The 21656-nt window shown below is 41.4% G+C and overlaps 1 protein-coding gene across 1 annotated transcript in view; it reads left to right on the top strand.

Moving 5' to 3' along the window:
- The window catches only part of WDFY2 (WD repeat and FYVE domain containing 2), a gene marked incomplete at its 5' end in the record, with an annotated part of 168081 nt that overhangs the window by 59547 nt on the left and 86878 nt on the right, over positions 1 to 21656 (top strand). Inside the window, one exon of the mRNA XM_079721758.1 lies at positions 9481 to 9548. Within this exon, the coding sequence (XP_079577884.1) occupies positions 9481 to 9548 (68 nt within the window). The remainder of the gene's footprint in view (positions 1 to 9480; positions 9549 to 21656) is intronic.

Below are 21656 nucleotides of genomic sequence, written 5' to 3' on the forward strand. Positions count from 1 at the left end.
ATCCTGCATTTCAGACACCATCCTCTCTGGGAAGCTTTCTCTGCTGTCACCTGACCGGGCTCCATCGTCAGAGTTAGATGCTCCTAGGTGCTCCTGGAGCAGCACTGGCTTCTCCCTACTGTAGATCTTACCTTGCAGAGGTGGCATTTGTTTGTTTTTGTGCATTTCACATACTAGTACCTAGTAGGTGTTGAATAAATGTTTGTCGAATGAGTTAATGATCAACAAGTCGATTGAATGTGTAAGTGCACTTTTGGGGCAGTGGGGCAGAATTCCTAACTTTTAGTAGTCTTAGAAAATCCAAGTTGTTCCAGTCCCGGTAGTTCATTGTCCCCACTAGTGTAAGAGGACTTAAAGATTGCTAGAATGTAGAACAAAGGGTATATTCCTGGATAGGATGTGGGAGGGTGGACCTGGTGTGGTGCTTGGCCGTATATCTATGTATAAATGTGTTCACACGCAAACACACATGCACAGACACACAGTTCAGTAACTGTGTCTAAACTCTACTGGCAGTGTATGGGTATCAGCACAGGTCAAAACAAGGAAGTCAAACAAGCGGAAATCTGGAGGAATCTCATAAAGGGAGCATGTGACTCCCCTGCTTGATTGAACCCCTCTGTGTGAACCCGTTGGCTGCTGGGCTGAGGGCTGCCTGTGAGGAGGACACCCCCATCCTGGCTAAGGTTGTAGCTCAAGACTGGCGCTGGATTCGGTTCTTTGGAGGGACTTGGGGTGGGGTGGGAGGCAGCCTGAGAGTACCATTCCCTTACTTATTTCTTTAGAGTGTTAGCGGATGCTGGAGCTGTAAAATGAAGAATTTCTACATCTCTCCCGACACAGTGTACAGATTTGTCGGTGTCAGCCCAGCTTGGTTGCTGCCATTCTGCCCAAGGCCTCTGTGCAGGTGTAACCAGAGACTTCCTGACAAGGACAGGTGGGACGTGGATGACTGGAGGGACGAATGTTTAACATATCCTTTTGATATGTCGTAAATAATGAGCACCAGTTTGGGACCTCGTGTGGGGCTTGGCCCTGGGGCAGATGCCAAGTACGATAAAGTGTGGTTTCTTCTGACTGTTTTTAGAGCTCAGCCACGGAGTCAGCCAGCTCTGATGCTAGGAGAGTTTTTTGTTTTGTTTTGTTTTGTTTTGTTTGTTTGTTTGTTTGTTTGTTTTTGCGGTACGCGGGCCTTTCACTGTTGCGGCCTCTCCCGTTGCGGAGCACAGGCTCCGGACATGCAGGCTCAGCGGCCATGCCTCACGGGCCCAGCTGCTCCGCGGCATGCGGGATCCTCCTGGACCGGGGCACAAACCCGCGTCCCCTGCATTGGCAGGCGGACCCTCAACCACTGAGCCACCAGGGAAGCCCTCTAGGAGAGTTTTGATAAATGCTACAATTTATCTAACATCTATTTTAACCCTAAAAACAACAACAACAACACTTCTTTAGGTTTAAGGAATACTATTTAATGCCAATATTTTAAAATAAGTTTTACTTGCTGACATGTGGTCAGCTGTGTCCAATGTAGAGTAAGACTATGCTATTTTCAGAGTGGCCCAGCTGCTGGACTGGCTGAGGCCCGCTGGGAGTACCTTGTCTTACTATTTTTGAGATGAGCAGTGATTACTTCTCCCCAGTGTCTGTTTCTGCCTAGTGCTAAGAACTTGGGGGAGAGGAAGAGGCAGGGGGAGAAGAAAGCAGGACGTGGCAAGGTGGGCTGTGCAGTGCTGTGTTGGGTTCGTGTACCCCAGGGCTTTGTGTCAGGGGTGAATGCAGTTTCCCTGCCTTTCAGCAGGGTCATGCACTTTTCTTCCCCCGTACACTCACCCCTACTGGCTTAACGCTGACTCTTAATCACAGCTGTCTTTTCTTAAATTTTTTTTCAAGGAAAAAAGTTTTCACATACTATTAAAAGCTTTTTATGTTGCTCTTTAAATATAATTTGCGGATAAATGAACACTTATAGGCTTCGTATAGTGGAATTTACATTTATTTAAGAAATTCCTAGCCACCCAAATTGTGCTTTTGCAGTATCTTTTTTCTATTTTAAACTGCTATTACACCTCTGAATATAAGAGAATATAAGAGAACAGATGTTTTTGTAGCAGTTTATTTTTAGGTTGTAAAACTTATCAATTGCCAGGTACATGCTAGTGTAAGGAAGGCAGTATATTTAGTGCAGAGAGCACAGGATTTAAAATAACTACATCCACTCACTAGTTCTGGGCAAATTGCTTAAGCTCTCTGGGCTTTACACTTTCATCTCTAAAGGATAGTTTCTATTTCATAGGGCTTTGTAAGGATTAAATGTGTATGTTTGTTACTATTATTAAAATTAAAACTCAGGGGCTTCCCTGGTGGCGCAGTGGTTGAGAGTCCGCCTGCCGATGCAGGGGACACGGGTTCGTGCCCCGGTCCGGGAAGGTCCCACATGCCGCGGAGTGGCTGGGCCCGTGAGCCATGGCCACTGAGCCTGCGCGTCCGGAGCCTGTGCTCCACAACGGGAGAGGCCACAACAGTGAGAGGCCCACGTACCGCAAAAAAAAAAAAAAAAAAAAAAATTAAAACTCATGTTTTCCTGCCACCTTTCTGACCTGTACAGCTATTTTAGAAAATCTTTAAACAAACCTGTGCTGACTGTATTGATGTGTACCTTTCTTAACTGGGATTTTTAGGAACACTGTTACTTAAAACAAATGTGTGTTTGTATATGCTTTTATATATTTTAAAAATAATTTATGCATCAGAAAGACCATTGGTACAGCTAACATTACGATAGCATAACAACCTTTGTGCACATAGGGTAGGTGCTCCCTTTATCTGGAACCCTCATGTAAGAAGCTGCTCCATGTGTAATCGTTACTCAGATGATCTGTAGCCATTTTAAACTCAGAATGTTGAAGTGAAACTCGCCGGTGTTTTCCTACCTTCCTCCCCCCACCCCCTTGTTAGGGAGCAGCTCTGCGTGGTGTAGTGGCTGAGAGCGCAGCCTCTGCAGGTGGGTACCTGGCTCACCCTCTGGCTCTGTGCAGCCTGGGCCTCTCTGGGCTGCAGAACCTTCACCTGTAACATGACAGTCATAATCACACCCACCCTGTGGGATTGTTGGGAGGCCACGACGGGCATTCTGTTGGCCAAACGGTCCCCTGGAAAGCCTGGTAGACTTCTTTTTGTTTGTTTATAGGAGTATCTCTAACACATAAACTCTGCTAAGCATCTGGTCTAGCTTGAAGTCTGTTGTCTTCTACTTACTGGCCTTTGTGCTCTCCCCATCCTTCTCTGGTCAGTCTAACTGCTGCTCAGGAAGAAGAGGAGAATGACTCTGGTGTAGACAACCAGCAGGCTTTGCCACCTGGGACTAACACCTTGTAGGGGTGCAGAATTTGCCATCCCCAAATATCTCTCTTTGGTATATTAATTTTAAGCTGGTTATTTTCTAAGGAATAGTAGACATGGGAAAAACTCTGAAAATCAAGTAGGAGTTACCGTTTTGCAAGAAACATTTGCCTTTGTAAGGGAAATTGCCACTGTGTAAGGGTATATCTCCCTGGATGCATCAAGAAGAGGAGGATGACCAAATCTCTGGAAACTCTTATCGATGCAGAAAGCAGTGACTTAAATCTACATCACAATCCTACCCTTGTTTACTGTGCTTTTCCTGGTAGCTTCCCACAGCTGGCTCTCCCTGCCCTCAACATCCTCTTTCGTCTTTAGCTGAGGATGGTATTTAAGGTGAGGGCTTCAGCCATTTTGGAGAGTTACTCCGTTTTCCTGGGTCTCTCCCATGTATACATGTTATTAAACTTTTGTTTGAATTTTTTCCTGTTAATCTGTCTCATGTCAATTTACTTCTTAGACCTGCCAGAAGAACCTGGAAGGGTAGAGGAAAATTTCTTCCTACTTTCATTCACCCAACAAATATTTATCATACATTTACCATGGCCATGTACTCCTAGGCTCTGGGTAGACAGTGATGAGCAAGAAAAGAATATTCTTTATTCTCATGCTTCTTTTCTTTCCTCTTTTTTTTGGGCCGAGCCACGTGGCTTGTGGGATCTTAGTTCCCCAACCAGGGGTTGAACCAGGCCCTCGGCAGTGAAAGCACTGAGTCCTAACCACTGGACCGCCAGGGAAGTCCCCCTCATGCTTATTTTCTAGTGGACGAATCAAATTGTAACTGAGCAGGACCCTCTGGGGCCTTCCCTGGACAGACCCCTCCTCTGTATCCTGTGCTTTAACTCCTCTCTGGAGGACCTAGACAATAGTATCTGATGCACATTTCCTGAGTTGTTTTACAGATGCTAAAACCAACACCAAATGGAAGATGTTAACTACTTGATGACCCTGAGCACATAGCCACCAGGCCTACCGGAGCCTAAGGATCGATGTTAACCCTTGTGATACCACCCTGTTACCTCACCATCAGCCAGTCAGAGAATTGTGCATGAGCTAATCACAAACTCTGCCCCCCACCTCCTTTAAAAATGCTATCCCTCAACCCATGGGGGAGTTTGGGGGAGTTCGGGCTTTTTGAGCACTACCTGTGCCAGGTTACCTGTCTGGCGCCTTACAGTAGTTGCTGTACTTCCCTTCACCACAACCCAGTGTCAGTAGATTGGCTTTACTGCCTGTGGATGAGCAAGTTTGGTTCGGTAACAAGATAATAAACACATTTACAAGTAGGTAGATCAGATAGCAGACTGTGGCCGGTGCCATGAAGGAAATACATGAAATAACAGATAGTGCTGTTCCTTCAGAGTCAGCACTTCCTGAACCTGCCGCCCTTTGCCATATGTATTAGATACCTTTCCTACATGGCCTTAAATAGATATAAAATAGCTTGCAGCTCTTATCAGGTACTGTTTTAATGATGTTTCCTTGTCTGTCCACATGGAGCTCCTGCACATAGTAGCCTGGCACATAGTAGATGTTCAGTATGTGTTAAAGAAATGCTTGCAGGAATGGATAAATAATTTATGACACCTCTGTAGATTGAGTGTAAAATCCCTTATAACAAGGAGTAAGATGTTCAGTATGTTGGCAAAGCAGGAAAAGGTTTGGGATCTTGAACTCTCCCAAGCTATGGTTGATTGGTAGGTTTTTTGGGTTTTTTTTTTTGCGGTACGCGGGCTTCTCACTGTTGTGGCCTCTCCCGTTGGGGAGCACAGGCTCCGGACGCGCAGGCTCAGCGGCCATGGCTCACGGACCCAGCCGCTCAGCGGCATGTGGGATCTTCCCGGACCGGGGCACAAACCCGCGTCCCCTGCATCGGCAGGCGGACTCTCAACCACTGCGCCACCAGGGAAGCCCGATGGATAGGTTTTTAAACAATAGTGATGATAATCACAATACTATTTGTTGGCAATTATCCAGTGCTTGCTATGTGCCAAGCACTGTTGTCAAGAACCTTACATTAAATCTTCAGAGCAATTCACGCCATAGCCTCTAATTATAATTGTCTTTTGTTCGCTCATTAGGAATTCTAGGCTAACTTAAAGATACCTCCCACTCAAATGTTCAAAGTGAACTCATGATACTCCCCCAAATCTGGTCCTTTTCCAGTGTGCCTCATCTCAGTGAATGACAGTGCCATCCATGCAGTTGGACAAACCCAAAACCTAAGGAAAGGCATTCCTTTCTTTCGTCTTCTCTATGAGTTAACATGTATTCAGATCCTGGTAATAAAATCCACTAAACAGTGGCTTAAGGTAAGAAAAAATCAGATCATCTCACAAACAAGTCTAAAGTTAGTCTAAAGGGTTGGTGGGTCAATGGTGTTTGATGTCAATTTTTTTTTTTTTTTTTTGCTGCACCACACGGCTTGGGATCTTTCTTAGTTCCCCAACCAGGGATTGAACCTGGGCCATGGCAGTGAAAGTGCCAAATCCTAACCACTAGACCACATGGGAACTCCCCTTAGCATGTCAACTTTTATCCTCAAGCTTGTTTGTCTCATGATCAAAGATGATTGCCTCAATTCCAGGCAAAGTCTTCACTGATTCTGTTCATTTTTCTTCATTCTTTTTCTTCTTTTTCCTCAGACTAGGTAATTTCAGTTGTCCTATCTTGAAGTTTGCTGATTCTTTTGTCAATAGGTGTCTGACACCTATTGCTGACCATTTCTAGTGAATTTTTCATTTCAGCTATTGTACTTTTCAGCCCCAGAATTTCTATTTGTTTTATTATATAATTTCTATCTCTTTACTCATATTCCCTAATTGTTCATACATCCTTCTCCTGATTTCCTTTAGTTCTTTGTCTGTGGTTACCTTTAGCTCTTTGAGCATATTTAGACAGTTAATTAAAGTCTTTGTCTAGTAAAGCCAGTTAGTGTTTGGACTACTTCATTGGTAGTTATTGTCACTTTTTTCCCTGTGAATGGGCCACTTCCTCTTTCTTTGCATACTTTGCAATTTTTTATTGAGAACTGGATATTTAATTTAATTTTATTCAATTTTTGATGTCTAGAAATATTTTATTTTTAAAATTTATTTTTTAATTGAAGTATAGTTGATTTACAATGCTGTGTTAATTTCTGCTGTACAGCAAAGTGACTCAGTTGTACAGATATGTACTTTTTTTTAATATTCTTTTCCATTATGGTTTATCCCAGGATATTGAATATAGTTCCCTGTGCTATACAGTAGGACCTTGTTGTTTATCTATTCTATGTGTAATAGTTTGCACCTACTAACCCCAAACTCCCAGTCCATCCCTCCTTCACTCCCCCTGCCCCTTGGCAACCACAAGTCTGAGAACTGGATATTTTAAATATTATAATGTGGCAACTGAAAATCACATTCTCCCTGCTCTCTGGAGATTGCTCTTGTTACTTGTTGAATGCTACAGTTGTCTGTTTAGTGACTTTTCCCAACTCTTTTTGCACAGACTATATTTCATGTTGTACGTGATCATGTGATCATTGAAGTTTCTGTTCTTTTATCTCTGAGGTCAACCTGTGATTTCTTTTTTTTTTTTAACTTTATTCATCTATTGATTTTTATTTTTGGCTGTGTTGGGTCTTCGTTGCTGCGCGTAGGCTTTCTCTAGTTGCAGCGAGTGGGAGCCACTCCTCGCTGTGGTGCGCGGGCCTCTCATTGCAGTGGCCCCTCCCATTGCAGAGCGCGGGCTCCAGGCACGTGGACCTCAGCAGTTGTGGCATGCGGGCCCAGCAGCTGTGGCTCGTGGGCTCCAGAGTGCAGGCCCGGCCGTCATGGCACACGGGTCCAGTTGCTCCATGGTATGTGGGATCCTCCCAGACCAGGGATCGAACCTGTGTCCCCTGCATTGGCAGGTGGACTTCCAACCACTGTGCCACCAGGGAAGTCCCAACCAGTGATTTCTTTTAATGCCCGAATTTCATAAAGGAGAGAAAGGTCTTCCTTCCCTTTAAATTCTTTTGGCAGACATCGCCCTGGAAGCCCTTCAGACCTAGGTGATTGAAACAACGGCCAGTATCTTCTCTAGTCTCTCAGTGAACTGCCAGGCAAATCAAAACACGCATCCCCAAATTTTGGAGGACAGGGTTCCCACCCTGGTACCTGCAAGTCACTCCATGACCATGGGCCACTGTCCCCACAGCTGCCTGCTACAGGGATGGGGCATGCATGACGATAGCTGCAAGTAAGATGTGAAATTCATTGACATATACCAGCTTCTTCATCAAGCATTCCCATGGATGCTGCAAGTGTCTAACTAGACTTTAGAATTCTGAAACAGTGATTCTGACAGATCAGTAGTTGATTTGGTACAGGGACTGATTCTTGGAGCTTCCTATTCTGACATTTTCCATGATGTGACTCCTGTATTTATTCTTGTTGAGATAATAATCTCCATATTAAAATGTTGTTTTGACATATATTATAAAAAGAATTTAATTGAAGGCTGGTATGCTATGTGTATAAATAATGTATGTATTGAATTATTTCTTAAGAATTATTTTCCGTTATATCATCTCACAAATTGGCTGATTGACCAAAAACATGGAGTTTTACATGTATATGTAGTAGTGTCACTATATATCACTACATCGTATCTTATGGCCGTGCAGAGAAAGTGGCATTTCTTTATTGTGTCTGTAGTTAGTCTTTTTCTCCTATTCTGATGGGGAGACCCACTGATTACTGTACAATTTAAAACTTAGTCTAATATGATGACTTAAATAGTTTGTTTAGGTAGTGTCCATCTCTCTCTGAGATTAAAATTCTCAGTGTCTGCTTTTTACCCTAGGATGGTTTAAGGGTGTGGGGTGAGGGGTGTGGTGTATATGATCTTCTAGCAGCAGTGGGGCGCTGTTCGTTTCCCTTGGTTTGATGTTTGCTGCTTCCTCTGGTCTCTGGGGCAATGTCCCTTTACCTCCTAGGTGTGTTTGCCTTGCGTGCATGTGCTGGTGTAATTCGTGGTAGGGCCTTTCTGGTTGATAAGAACCTCCCAGTATCCTCTGGTTCATTCTCTCTTTGGCCCCTCCTCTCTGAGCTCTCCTGGATGTCTGCTATGTCTCTATCTGGCCTTCTGGCCTGGAACTTCATCCACAGCCTTTGCTGCAGGATTACCCTGTTCCTTGGTGGGTTGCATGGCCGGCCCTCCAGCTCAGTAATCTGAGTCTCAGAGTTTACCATTGCTTGACTGTGTTTGCAAAAACCTTCTCTCAAGACGATGCCGTCCGTGGCTTGTGAGACTGTGAATTTACTGTGTCATCCTTCCATGTGTGTCGGATGTTGCATATTGCCTCATTTTATCTCTTCCTACTCCCTTCCGTAGTAAATCCTAATTACTCCCCAGGGGGATGAATGCTTCCAGCCGACTGGGGCAAAGGCCATATACTCCGAGAGCAAAACAACTACAAAAATAATTTTCAAACACTATCCCATGCGTGTATATAAATATATATATGAGTATAAAATTTAATTATCCTCAAATATTTAATTATAAAAGTCATATGTAATTTTAAATGTATACAGCCTTAAATTTAAGGAATATAGGAATATGCCTTTAGAGAGGCATACATGGTGTGCACGCACATATATGTAATGTGTAGAAATATAATTAAAATATATATGCATGTATTATATAGAGATATGTTATAAACCAACATATATGTTATACATATTTGTATGTAATATGTATTATTAATTATAGCAATGTAGTTATGTCATATATACACACAGAGTTGACCCTTGAACAACACAGGGGTTAGGGGCACTGACCCTCCGTGCAGTCTAAAATCTGCATATAACTTTATAGTTGGCCTTCTGTATCTGTGGTTCCACATCTGCAGATTCAACCATTCGTGGATTGTGTAGTACTGTAGTACATATTTGGTGAAAAAAAAATACGCTTGTAAGTAGAACCATATAGCTCAAACCCATGTTGTTCAGGGTCCACTGTATATATAATTAAGAGGTTTGGTTTCTATCTGTCAACACTCCCATGACCAAAAATAGTGTGATTTAACACACACATTTTCTTTTGTTGCAGGACTGTTCGTGTGTGGTTAAAGAGAGACAGTGGACAATATTGGCCAAGCATATACCATGTGATGCCTTGTAAGTATCTGGATCTGTGTCTTTAAAAATCAGACATGGACCCCAACTCCCCGACCTTCCCAGATTGCCTTCTCTGTATTTTCTTGAGTAGAGATGCTTGAGGGTTGGGATTATCATTATAATGGAAAGTACCTTGTTAAATCATTCTAGCTCTCAGTATGTAAAATAAGAAAATTGTTCTGAAATTGACTCTATATTCACAGTTTCTGAATAAGATTAATGGGAGGACTACAGCACCTAGACTCCTTGATTACACAGTCTCCCTCTCTTTTCCAATTTTTTTGTAAAGTACTTCCTTAGACAACTCAAAATTTTGTCCAGTGATTACATTTGTGAAGTAAATTTGTTCTTGCATTATTGTTATATTGTTTATTCAAATTCAAAACGTTCAGTGTTGAACATTCAGTTCTGAAAAGGATTTGCTTAGGATTGAAACGTTCTGATTAGAAGTCAGTCTTATTTCCCCAGAATCTTATGTGAGAAATATATCCTTGCACTGGTAAATAGTGAATCTTTCAAATATACCTTTAAAAAAAGATGACTGATTCTTAGATTCTTGCATTGGCAGAAGTTCCCCTGCAGGGAGAGAGCTGGCTCCATACATGCCACTATGTACAACCAAAAGAAATTCATGCTACGCTGTAGATGTGATTAAGTTTATGCCTCTGGCAAAAGAATACTGTAATAACTTAAACAACAATTTTGCCTGTTTATGAACAAATACATTATTAAAGATGTAATGGATTTCTCTGATTTTCAAATTTGTCTTTGAGGTTTGCATTTCTTTAGAATTGTAGTGAATAGATGATAGCCCGTCGTTGAACCAAGCATCCCACTCTACATTAGTGAAAAGGCAGCCTGTAATTCCAAGTGCTTATATTTTCCCTTCACCAGTCATGCTTCCAGCAGACACCGTTACACAGCCAAGACCCTGGGGGAACTTCCTTTTAAGCCTTGGCAGTGATGAGGGTTTAGGTAAATGGAAAGGGAAAGGGAAAGGAATTCTCTGATTGATTTTTTTTTTCTCTCATTTTTAAGTGGTATAACCAGTCTTACCTACGGTCTTTTTCATCACACTTGACATAATATCTAACAGGACGAGATGGCGAAGTTCTGTAGTCCAGCAAGTTGAAGTTGACCCCAGAGGCTTGTCGTTCCCATATGACTGCGAAGACAGAGGAGAGGCGGACGTGGGCACAGTGACGAGGGCTTGGGGATGGTGCACAAGGATCGTCGTCTTTTTTTTTTTCTTTCTTTCTTTCTTTCTTTATTTATCGCTGCGTTGGGTCTTTGTTGCTACGTGTGGGCTTTCTCTAGTTGCAGCGAACGGAAGCTCTTCTTCGTTGCGGTGCGCGGGCTTCTCATTAGCGTGTCTTCTCTTGTTGCGGAGCACGGGTTCTAGGCAGGCGGGCTTCAGTAGTTGTGGCTCTCGGGCTCTAGAGCGCAGGCTCAGTAGTTGTGGCACGCGGGCTTAGCTGCTCCGCGGCATGTAGGATCTTCCTGGACCAGGGCTTGAACCCGTGTCCCCTGCATTGGCAGGTGGATTCTTAACCACTGCGCCACCAGGGAAGTCCCAAGGAATCTTCTTGAGATGGACGTCGACACTTGATAGGAACCTCTTGAAGATGCGGGATCCTAAGCAGTTGCTTACCCACCGCCTCCCCCATACACACATCCATACACATTTGGTGTCATTCTCTAATGTTCTCTTTATTTGAATATCACTGAGGATACAGAGACGCCTCAAGTTGTATTTTCATCCTTTATTAAGCTGTATCCTTGAATGACTAAAGTCTGCTGTAGTCTTGTACCTGGCATAGGTGCTCAGTAAAGAAGTACCTATTGCAGACTTGAATCTGGTAATAAAGATGAGTTTCCCTGAGAATATTATCATTCATTTTCCTAAATGACTGAGCATGATCTTTGAGAAGAAGGACCCTCTAATTATTTGCATAGTTTGCCTATGGCCTCCTACTAAAGGGAATAAAGAGGGGATTACTTTGCTATTAACATTTGGTCTGTAGACCAGCAGCATCAGGGTCACCTGAGAACCTACTAGAAATGCAAGTATTGAGTTTCACCCCAGATCTACTGAATCAGAATCTGCATTTTAATAATATCCCTAGGTGATTTGAATGCCCTTTTAAGTTTGAGAAGATTGCCTTTTGGCGTTGTCTCCAACCTGCTGATCTATTTACATATGTTTATATCAACACATGTGAAGCCTCATGCATATATAGTGTTTATTTGTAAATACATAGATATAAGTACACGCTCTGGTTGATCAAATATTTACTGTACACCGACTGTATACAGGCCATCAAGCTAGGTGCCAGGAGATGCAGATGAACAACGAGTGAATGGTGAAGATGATTTCTGTAATCTTTCATTGTTGGATGGTTCCATCTACCGTGGAGAAGGGTAAAAGAACAAAAGGCTGCATTCTTCACAGCTGATCAGAAATTGGCTTTTATTTTCCTAGGGGTCATATGCATTCAGATAACATAGGAGCTGATCTCTGAGCAAGACTATAAGTTTTGTTTAACTTGAGAGAGGCAGAATCTTATTGCACAAAGAAATAGGCTACATTTTCGTGTCAGTTAGAATTTATTTCTTTTATTCATTTATTGAATTTCCAAAGGGCTTTTCTTTTTTTTTTTTTTCTCTTTTTTGGCAGTCCTTTCTATTGAAAGGTGTTTTGTTAAGAGGTTACTCAGTATTATCCCTAAATAACGGTTATGTGGTATTAATTACAAAGTAAGTGGAAAAGTACAGTATATCTGGAGGCTATAATACGGACACTGCAAGGCAGATATGACCGTGTTGTGTGTTCTTAGTGGTACATAATAGGTAGTATTCCAAATCCAGAAAAAAACATACAGAGACGATCTTGTACATGCAATATATGGTTTATCTGTTTATTTTGTCCATTAAAATACCTTAAAAAAAGAGCCGAATTCATAGAAACAGAGTAGAAAAGTGGTTGCCAGAGACAAGGAGGTGGGAGAGATTGGTAAGAGGGTGTACAGTTCAGTTACGGGATGAATGGAATCTGGGGATCTAGTGTATAACATGGCGACTATAGTTGATAACACTGTATTGTATGATTGAACTTTGCTGAGAAAGTACAACTTAAAAGTTCTCACCAAAAAAAAAAAAAATTAGATATGTGAGGTGACGAACGTGTTAACTTGATGGCAGGAATCCTTTCACAATACATACCAATTCATCACATTGTACACTTCAAATATCTTACAATTTTTATTTGAAAATTACACCTTAATAAAGTTAGAAAAAAATAAAGTCACAGAACCTGAAACAAACAAATACTGGAAGAAAAAAAAAAACCCCTTTTAATATAGGATTTGTCAGGACTTCCCTGGTGGCTCAGTCGTTAAGAATCCACCTGTCGATGCAGGGAACACGAGTTTGAGCCCTGGTCTGGGAAGATCCTACGTGCCGCGGAGCCACTAAGCCCGTGTGCCACAACTACTGAGCCTGTGCTCTAGAGCCCACGAGCCACAACTACTGAAGTCTGTGCGCCTAGAGCCCGTGCTCCACAACAGAAGCCACTGCAGTGAGAAGTCAGCGCACCGCAGTGAAGAGTAGCCCCCGCTTGCCGCAACTAGAGAAAACCCGCGGGCAGCAACGAAGACCCGATGCAGCCAAAAATAAATAAATAAATAAATAAATTTATTTTATATATATATATAGTATTTGTCATGTTCTGGCTAGGATAGTAATGTTTTATAGCATTGAGAAGAATTTGAAGTTGATTGGAGGGACAGGAGCAGAAGGCATTAGACGAGAAAGAATGAACAGTGAAGGCCAAGTTTGAGGGCAGGAGTGAGCCTGAAAGGCAGAAACTGCGTGAACTTCAGAGAGTGGTAGGTGAGAGAAAGATGAAGAGGAGACTCATCACAATCAAAAAACCCAACCACTGCTTTGGGGGTGTCCTCAGACCCTGTCTTTTCTGAGAAACTCCTGCTTCCCCTCCAGGAGGGATGCAGGAGAAACCAGATGTGTCTGGTGAAGGCTGTTTGCCCCTGAGTCAGTCTGATTTTCCCAGGAATTTAGAGTTTGGAACAGGATATGCTAGCTAGTCTCAACCTAGGCTGGTCCCTTGAGCTGGGAACACAGAAATGAAACAGCTGTGAGGTGTTTGTGTACATGAAGAAACAGTGAAAGCTGATGCCCTGAAAAGGAAGTGTGAATCAGGGAGGAAGGATCACTTCGCTCCAGAGCGAGTGAAGCCTGAGCAAGTGTTGCCTTAAGGTTTTCTTCCTCATCCTCCGAACTCCCAAGCCTGGCTCTGCTTCTGCCTTTGAGTTCAAGAGATACCCTCTGTCTTACTGCCATGTGCCCATTTGTGCTTGATACCCATGCCGGTGGGTATCTGCTACTTGTCACTGCAAGTATCTGACTCAGCCTTGCCCTGACTGTACACCTCCCAATTCCTGTCTTTTTCCTTTCTCCTGGATCTGTGATCTTTAAAGAGGAAGAACCGAGCCATGCATGTCCCTATTGGTGCCTGCGGTGTTGAGCTGAAAATAGTGTGGGAAACGTGAGGACAAGTAAAGATGAAAAGCAGAAAGAAATATCCTGTTTTCTTTCATTTCTTTGGACAGTGCATTCAACTAATTTTAAGTGTTTCTTCCATCCAAACACCGTGCAGTGTACAGAGGGTAGAGTGTTTAATACAACAGGTGATTCCCATCTTCATGGTGTGTACAGTCTAGTGGGGGCGGCAGACCTCAGATGAGTACTGTGCATGGAGCGTGGTGTGGTATAACCAAAGAAGTAGGTGTAATGGGCACATGGTCACAAAGGGTCCCCAAGGGAGGTCTGTTTTAAACCCTGCTGTCTACAGAGAATTTGGGGTTTCCTATAAGCTGATTTTTATGGATAAGGGAGAAATAAGAGCATATCCTTATCAAATATTCTTTCAAAAATAATACCTTCTTGACATATCTCACATAGTAGCTGGAAAGTAGCCTATGACACGATCAAGTTACAGCCTGCCCAGCTGGGACCTGCCTGACCTTGGATACCAGAGGGACCTTCCTGAGGGTACAGAGTGAAGGTTTCAGTTATAGCCATAAATGTGATGATTTGTTCCAGGCTTCTAATAGATACCATTTCAGCCACCACATTTGCATCAACACTACAGAGGAAAAAAGCCAACACATGAAAAGCACAGGCATTCCTATTTTCATGGTTGAGTTATTTTAGATTTACTTTACCAACTAGGTTTGCTATTCATGGTGTCAGACAAAGGAGTGGAGGAGAGAGAGTGCAAGCAGGAGCCAGGGTGGCAGGTGTTAGAGATTTTTCTTACTCTGCGGTATTGGGTACCAGGTCTGGGCTTTTATTGCCAACTTTTCCCCTATGGAGAGTAGTTAAAGCAACTTGGCTGCCAAAGGTGTAGTGAATGGGAGGTTAAGAGGGCCAGCATCTCAGGCCTGAGTGAGGGTTAGGCAATTGGAAAACCTCTGTGGATTCTGTCATTGCCAGGACAGGCAGGTGGAATTTACTTTGGCTCCTAAGCGTTTATGGATTTGTCCCCAAAACAAAACAGAAGGTGGTTTTTCAAAGGTAATTGCAAATGAAAGATACACCTAATAACGAAAATGACCGATTTTGTCGTATTTTCAGCTCTCTGCCTTGGCCTGGCGTGATGGCATTTGTCCAGTCTGAGGCTGTGGTTGGGCCCCTTCAGTTTTGCCACCACTGTGGCCACTTTATCATTTGCTCAGCTGACTTTTAAAGCATAGGATCTCTACTCAGTGAGGTAGGTCAGACGGAGAAAGACAAATACCATGTGATTTCCCTCATGTGGAATATAAAGCACCAACAAACAAAATAAATGAACAAACCAAATAAAAGTAAACACATAGATACAGTGAGAAGAGAGTAGTGGTAACCTGGGGGAAGGGAGGCAAAATGGATAAAAGGGATCAACTGTATGGTGACAGATAGAAACTAAATTTTTGGTGGTGAACACGCTGTAAGGTATGCAGAAATAGACATAATGTTGTACACATGAAACTTATGTAATGTTATAAACCAGTGTTACCTCAATAAAAAATACATCCAGAATTTTTTAAAAGTTCAAAATTTAAACAAATAAATAATAGCTAAAAAATAAACAAGTATAGGAACTCTAGTCCTCACTGAAAAACTTAATTTTGAACTGTCTGCTTTCCAGTTTTTATCAACAGCCTGGTTGAGAGAAAGGCTGTTTATTATTTACAGTGGGCAGCATGAAGGACATGCAGTTGATTATTCATCTGTATCCTGAGATTTCCTGCTCTGTGTCAGCCTTCTGCAGAAATGCTTCGTTCACTGTGCCCTCAGCACATATTGCTGTGTGTATACATGAAATGCTTTATCTGCTTTTGAAGTAGTTGTCTACCATCGTGCTCAGCGCCCCTTTGAAGAACCACCAAGGGAGATTACTTTTCAGGTAGGAGAGCCAGAAACCCTGCCTTTCTCTAAGGCAGAACCTTCCATCCTGTGTGCTACAGCGTACTGGGATGATCCAAATGGATTACAGGCCCCGAGAACTGATTTCGTTTAGCTGGGCAGGGATGATCCGGTCATCTGGGCCCTAGCAGTCTCTTCCATTTCCTCCAGGGACTGTTCACATCTAAGTTTCTGCGTGTATCATGAGGCGAAAAAGGTTAGGAGGAACAGCTCTAAGGACCTGGTACGCAGTCCTTATGGATAATGTGAAACATGGGATCTGTTATATTCCCAACGGATTTTTATTTTGATTTTCTTTCTGTTCTTTTATATATATTTTCCTCGGTCAAGACTTTTTGCTTATTTCTATCGTTTGTTTTTATTGTATCTGCTTTTAAAGCCATTTCCAATTCTTTGTGAAATGAGGTAGGGAATGCATTGAATAAGTTATCTTAGTTAAGACAACTAGAGTGATGCAGTTTGAATACAGTCTTACTGTTTACATTAAATTCACCAAAAAATATGCGTCATTTAAGATGAGAGTATGCAGAATCGCTTGTAGGGTAACACCTGTGCCTGGGTGGGAAGCTGGAATTTGATTTTCATTTCTGCTGCCAATTTGCTGACTCACTTCAGGCAATTCCTTTCATTTTCTCTGCTCTGAACTTAACAGATAAACTGTCCATTTTCTTTGTTCTCAGATTTTGGTTATATGTCAAATAAGTATTTGTAAAGTACTTTCAGGTTCTTGGAGTTAAGCAATGTATACTATCATTGCTGATCTTTTTTTTTTGGGCCACGCCATGCTGCCTGTGGGATCTTAGTTCCCCGACGAGGGATTGAACCTGGGCCACAGCAATGAAAGTGACGAGCCCTAACCACTGAACCACCAGGGAATTCCCCTATCATTGCTGACCTTAACCCAGAGGGATTAGAAAAGATTGTCTAATTTGTGAGGTTGTGGCTGGGTTGGTTTTCTTTTCCCATTTGTTGGAACTGTAGTCTTAGAGCAACTTGAAATTGAGAATTTAGAAAATTAAAATGATTAACATGTTCATATTGATATGTTTATATTTGGGATGGAAATGAGTTATTTTGTGTGTAAATCACAAATGTTAATTTTCCCGTTGGTGAGGTCCAAGGATTTAGGACAATGTGTGCTGTAGTGTGCTGTCCCACCCCTTCTGCTGGGTTTATTGGAGTTTGGGGGGAAATTCATGTGGGAAGATTAGTGATTGAAAGGTATTTAAAATGATGAATTTGGTATTTCTGTTTTTATAAGATAGTGATTGTTTGGGTGACTTTTAGACAATATCTTTAACTCAGTTGAGGGAGTTTTTTGGCAGTGGGGGTTATGTGTGTAATCGGGAAATGCTCATCCTGTTGTTTAATTTATATCTTATTTCAGATAACTTCTTGGTTCCCAGCTGTGAAGTATACTGCTCCTTTGTTGGTTTCTTTTTGGTATAGGTTGTATTATAGAACCATGTGTAGAAAATAACTTGTTTTTACTATTGACATTTCCAAAATTAATAGTATAATCTGGTCTTTTAATTCTCTGTTTACCAAGAAGAAAAGATGCCCATGGAACTTTGATATTTAACAAAAGTGAAGGAAAACATAAATTATCCAAACTGAAGATAACAGATATGAATTCATCTGAATAATTATAGCATTTATTTAGCATACTCTTACTTGATTTTCATCCGACAGAGTAATTTAAAGCTTACTGTAGTTAGATCACTTTACTGTAACTTAAAACCTCTCTGGGAGAAAAAGGGACCACTGCCAATTCACTGTAATTTTGCTGATGTTACTCAGACTAAATTAAAAGAAAACAATGGGTTAATTTCAGCTGAGTGCATAAAATACTTGATTTAAACAAAAAAACCCTTTTTAATGCTAGTCAATTGAAGTCCTAAATATAAGTGTTCTTAATAAAGTAAAAAATGGGCTGAATATTGTCAACCTAATATTATCTTGTGACACACAGTTGAATGGAATAGTGTCCACGAATTAAATCTTTGCTTTGTGGTGATGGGGTGCTCTTTCTAAGCCTCTCTATTCAAGGCCCTCTTATCATAGGATCCTGACTTTTAACTTCACCAGGATGCCTTTGACACCTGAAGTTTTATTCACAGAAGTACTGTTGCTTATTTAAAGTTCCCACCAGCACATCCCATGAAGATTAGTGTTTCCTGCCAAATAGTGCCTTTGGCATTGTAAAGCTGTCAGAGTGATTGAAATCCACAGTTCAACCTTCAACAGAACTTGTGTTTATTTGAGTAAAGTTCAACCGATCAGCAAAGGACAGGAAATAAATTAGTCATAAAATGAAAGAATTATAGGTATAAATAATAGAAATTGGGAAACTTTCCCCCAAATAGAAGTATTTTGAGAATGCTTCCTCTCAATTTACATTTTTTAAGAAAGCAAGAGCAGTATTTTTTCTTAGATTGCCCGTGGGATAAAAGTGTTAGAAATACAAGTAGGCAGTTTCTCTCTAATCCACTTAGTTATTGCTCTGTTGAAGTTGATGTTGGTTTCAGGAGCTCATTTTTGCCTAGGGCTCATATCCTGAGCTTTTCCCCCTTCAAATTATATAGTCATTAATATAATCACCCAGACTGGTGTTTCTCTTTATTTTCACCTTCCCTAAATTTTAAGCTGAAAACCTGCCTTAAACTAGAAATATTTCATTTTTAAGAAACACTCAGTATTATGAAAGTGTTTAATTTTAAAGATAAGATTTTGACAGGCCATCAAGGTCTAAAGTCCTGACACTAGTATAAGAGAATATTATTTCCCATTACTCACAGACCCCTACAAATTTCTTTCCTATCGTATTTGTGCTTGTGATGATCTTGCTTCCTAAAATTTTGCCAAGTACATGTCTTTTGACTGTCATCAGTCTGAGACAGAATGGAGATGGCAAATCTCGATCAGATGGCTTGGAAAATGAGAATTCTTCCCTCATTTCTAGATGAAATGTATTTCATCTAGAGTTTGGGGATGCAGTTTTTTTTTGTTTGTTTTGTTTTTTTTTGCGGTACGCGGGCCTCTCACTGTTGTGGCCTCTCCTGTTGCGGAGCACAGGCTCCGGACGCGCAGGCCCAGCGGCCATGGCCCACGGGCCCAGCCGCTGCTCGGCATGCGGGATCCTCCCGGACCGGGGCACGAACCCGCGTCCCCTGCATCGGCAGGCGGACTCTCAACCACTGCGCCACCAGGGAAGCCCGGGGATGCACTTTTGATAGAGGAGTCCGTAGAGGGGAGCTGCATTGTAATTTTGTAGTCCTGGTTGGCCACTGTGCTCGGCTTGCGGAGAACGCAGTTTTAAGGTGGGAGGATAGAACAGCCTCTCAGCCAAGTTCATCTCTGACCTGAACTTTTAGCCATCAGAGAGACCCAATTATTTCTTCTTCAACTAACAAATTATTAGCGTCATAGCATTTAAAGCTGAATTCTTCTTTGGGAAACATCACATCTTTGCAACCTGGCTATAAATATTGTGTTTAAATCATATTTTGTTTGTTTCCTACCTTATTCTTCCTTCCAAAGGATTCCCTTTACCATTTGGTCATAATTACCTTTATTTTACTGTGTCTTATTATGCTTTGCCAGACAGTTTTGCCCTTCGATATTTTCTTGCATGGATGGATAGGCGCTTATTTTGTATGGGCCATAGCACTGGTCTTTCAGAGGTTGCTTTTTTCATTAATTTCTGGTGAGTTGAAGTTAGAAGGATCTCTGTGTCAATTTATCTACTCCCCCCAACACCCCAAAAGAAAGACATTTACTATAACAACAAATGTGGGCATTAATATTTCTTTCAATTCATTTCTTTCCTCCTTGGCCTTGCAGGGCCTTTGGGTAACCAACGCAAGGCCTCTTCCTATGGGAGTGTCACAGCTGGGAAAGGGTTTGAGGACCATCATAAGACTCACCTACCAAAAGTCTTTACACACACACATACACATACACACACAGGGTTGCTTGGTGTTTTACCATAATGCCTCTTTGAAGGCATGTTTGTACCTTTGGGGACACCTGGGAGGTAATGCTCTCTGTCTCTGGCAATCCCCTGTCTATAACCATCTGGGTTCCAGCATATGGGTTCTGCAACAACAGAATTTCTGTTAAAACTTCTTTTGTTTGTGGTCCTTTATAGGAAAAGTCTTTCCTTTTGAATTCTGGTGGCGTTTCTTACTATCAGTATAAAGTGATGTGGACTAAGGAGTGGCATTGGGGACAAGTTTTATATTATAGGTCCTATATATAGTTGGTGCCACAATCTATAAATTCCTGATGGCAGCTATAATACCTTATATATCATTGCATCACATGTCTTGAACATAGTAAGCATTCTAAATTTTTGTTGAAGAATAACAAGAAATTTAGTAAATGGGGGAAAAATAAGGAATAAAAAAACAGCAATGATGATTTAAGGGTAGCCTGTGCAGTACTGTAAAAAAGTCTTTTAAATCACATTCAAAGATCAGTGGGTTTTCTAATTATTATATAACCAGATAGGAACTTTGGAGTAAATCATATAGCAAATACTTTTATATGGCCAGGCAGGCAGCTAAGTGATAAGATTTTTCTCAACTATGCGTAGCCATTTGGGCTGCAGTCAAGTTTTGCTTCATACACTCATGCTTATATCTTAATAAATTGTTAGATATTTAAAATTTTTAACAGGAGTAGCAAAATAATAAGTGAAGACAATGTTATAGGAATAATCTCAAACACAAGAACTGTGTTTAGTTTTTCCAGGTATATTTTTATGTGTGTATGTACTTTATGAAGTACCGTAATCAGTGTATATTTTTCTTTTGCTTTTTTCTGCTAACATGATAGTTTCCCATGAAATCATTAAATTTTAATCCTGCACACATGTTATGGGCTTATGAAACCTGGTGTCTTAGCATCTGTGTAGAGATTTTGCCAACATAGTTTATAGGCCAAAGGCAAGTAAGACTGGCTTTCTTAGGGCAGTGCGTTAAATATTGTTTGATTGCTTTTTTTCCAGCAGTGTTCTTTTGGGAATCTAATTTAAATTTGTGGCTAAACCAGAAGAAGATATTCTGCTGTACTGGTGGAGTTTGCGGGGGGGGGGGGGTGACTATTTTTTACATATTTCTATTTTCTAAATATATCATGTTTGAAAATTAGAAAAAAGTAAGTACTTTATGCAGTTTAGAAGATTTTGTAGTTATGGTTGTTCAGCGGCCTTTATAGAGAATCAAAAAAATGTTACCAAGTGATGTGTTTATCAAGTGGCTCTGTTAGTAGAACTTGAAGTTCTTTTATAGTTTAAAGATAACCTAAGTTGTGTATTTGAATATAGGACTGTGTGTTTGAATTATGTCTTTGAACCTCCTCCAGCTTTTTTTTCCTGTGTGACCTTGGGTAAGACATCTAATCATAACTGAAAAGTAAGAATAAAAACATTTGATGCCGATTATGATTTTGATGATGGGTAGTTATCATGACCTACAGCGCTACCGTGAAGATGCGGGGAGAAATTTAAAAGTTATGTTGAGGCCTTTAGAACACTATTTCAGTATAGAATAAGTTGTCGAAAGGCCCCCATTCTGATGAACAAGCATAGACAGAGAAAGCTGGGAACGGGAAGCTGAC

This window comes from Hyperoodon ampullatus (assembly GCF_949752795.1).
Source record: "Hyperoodon ampullatus genome assembly, chromosome: 16".
Taxonomy (NCBI): Eukaryota; Metazoa; Chordata; class Mammalia; order Artiodactyla; family Ziphiidae; genus Hyperoodon; species Hyperoodon ampullatus.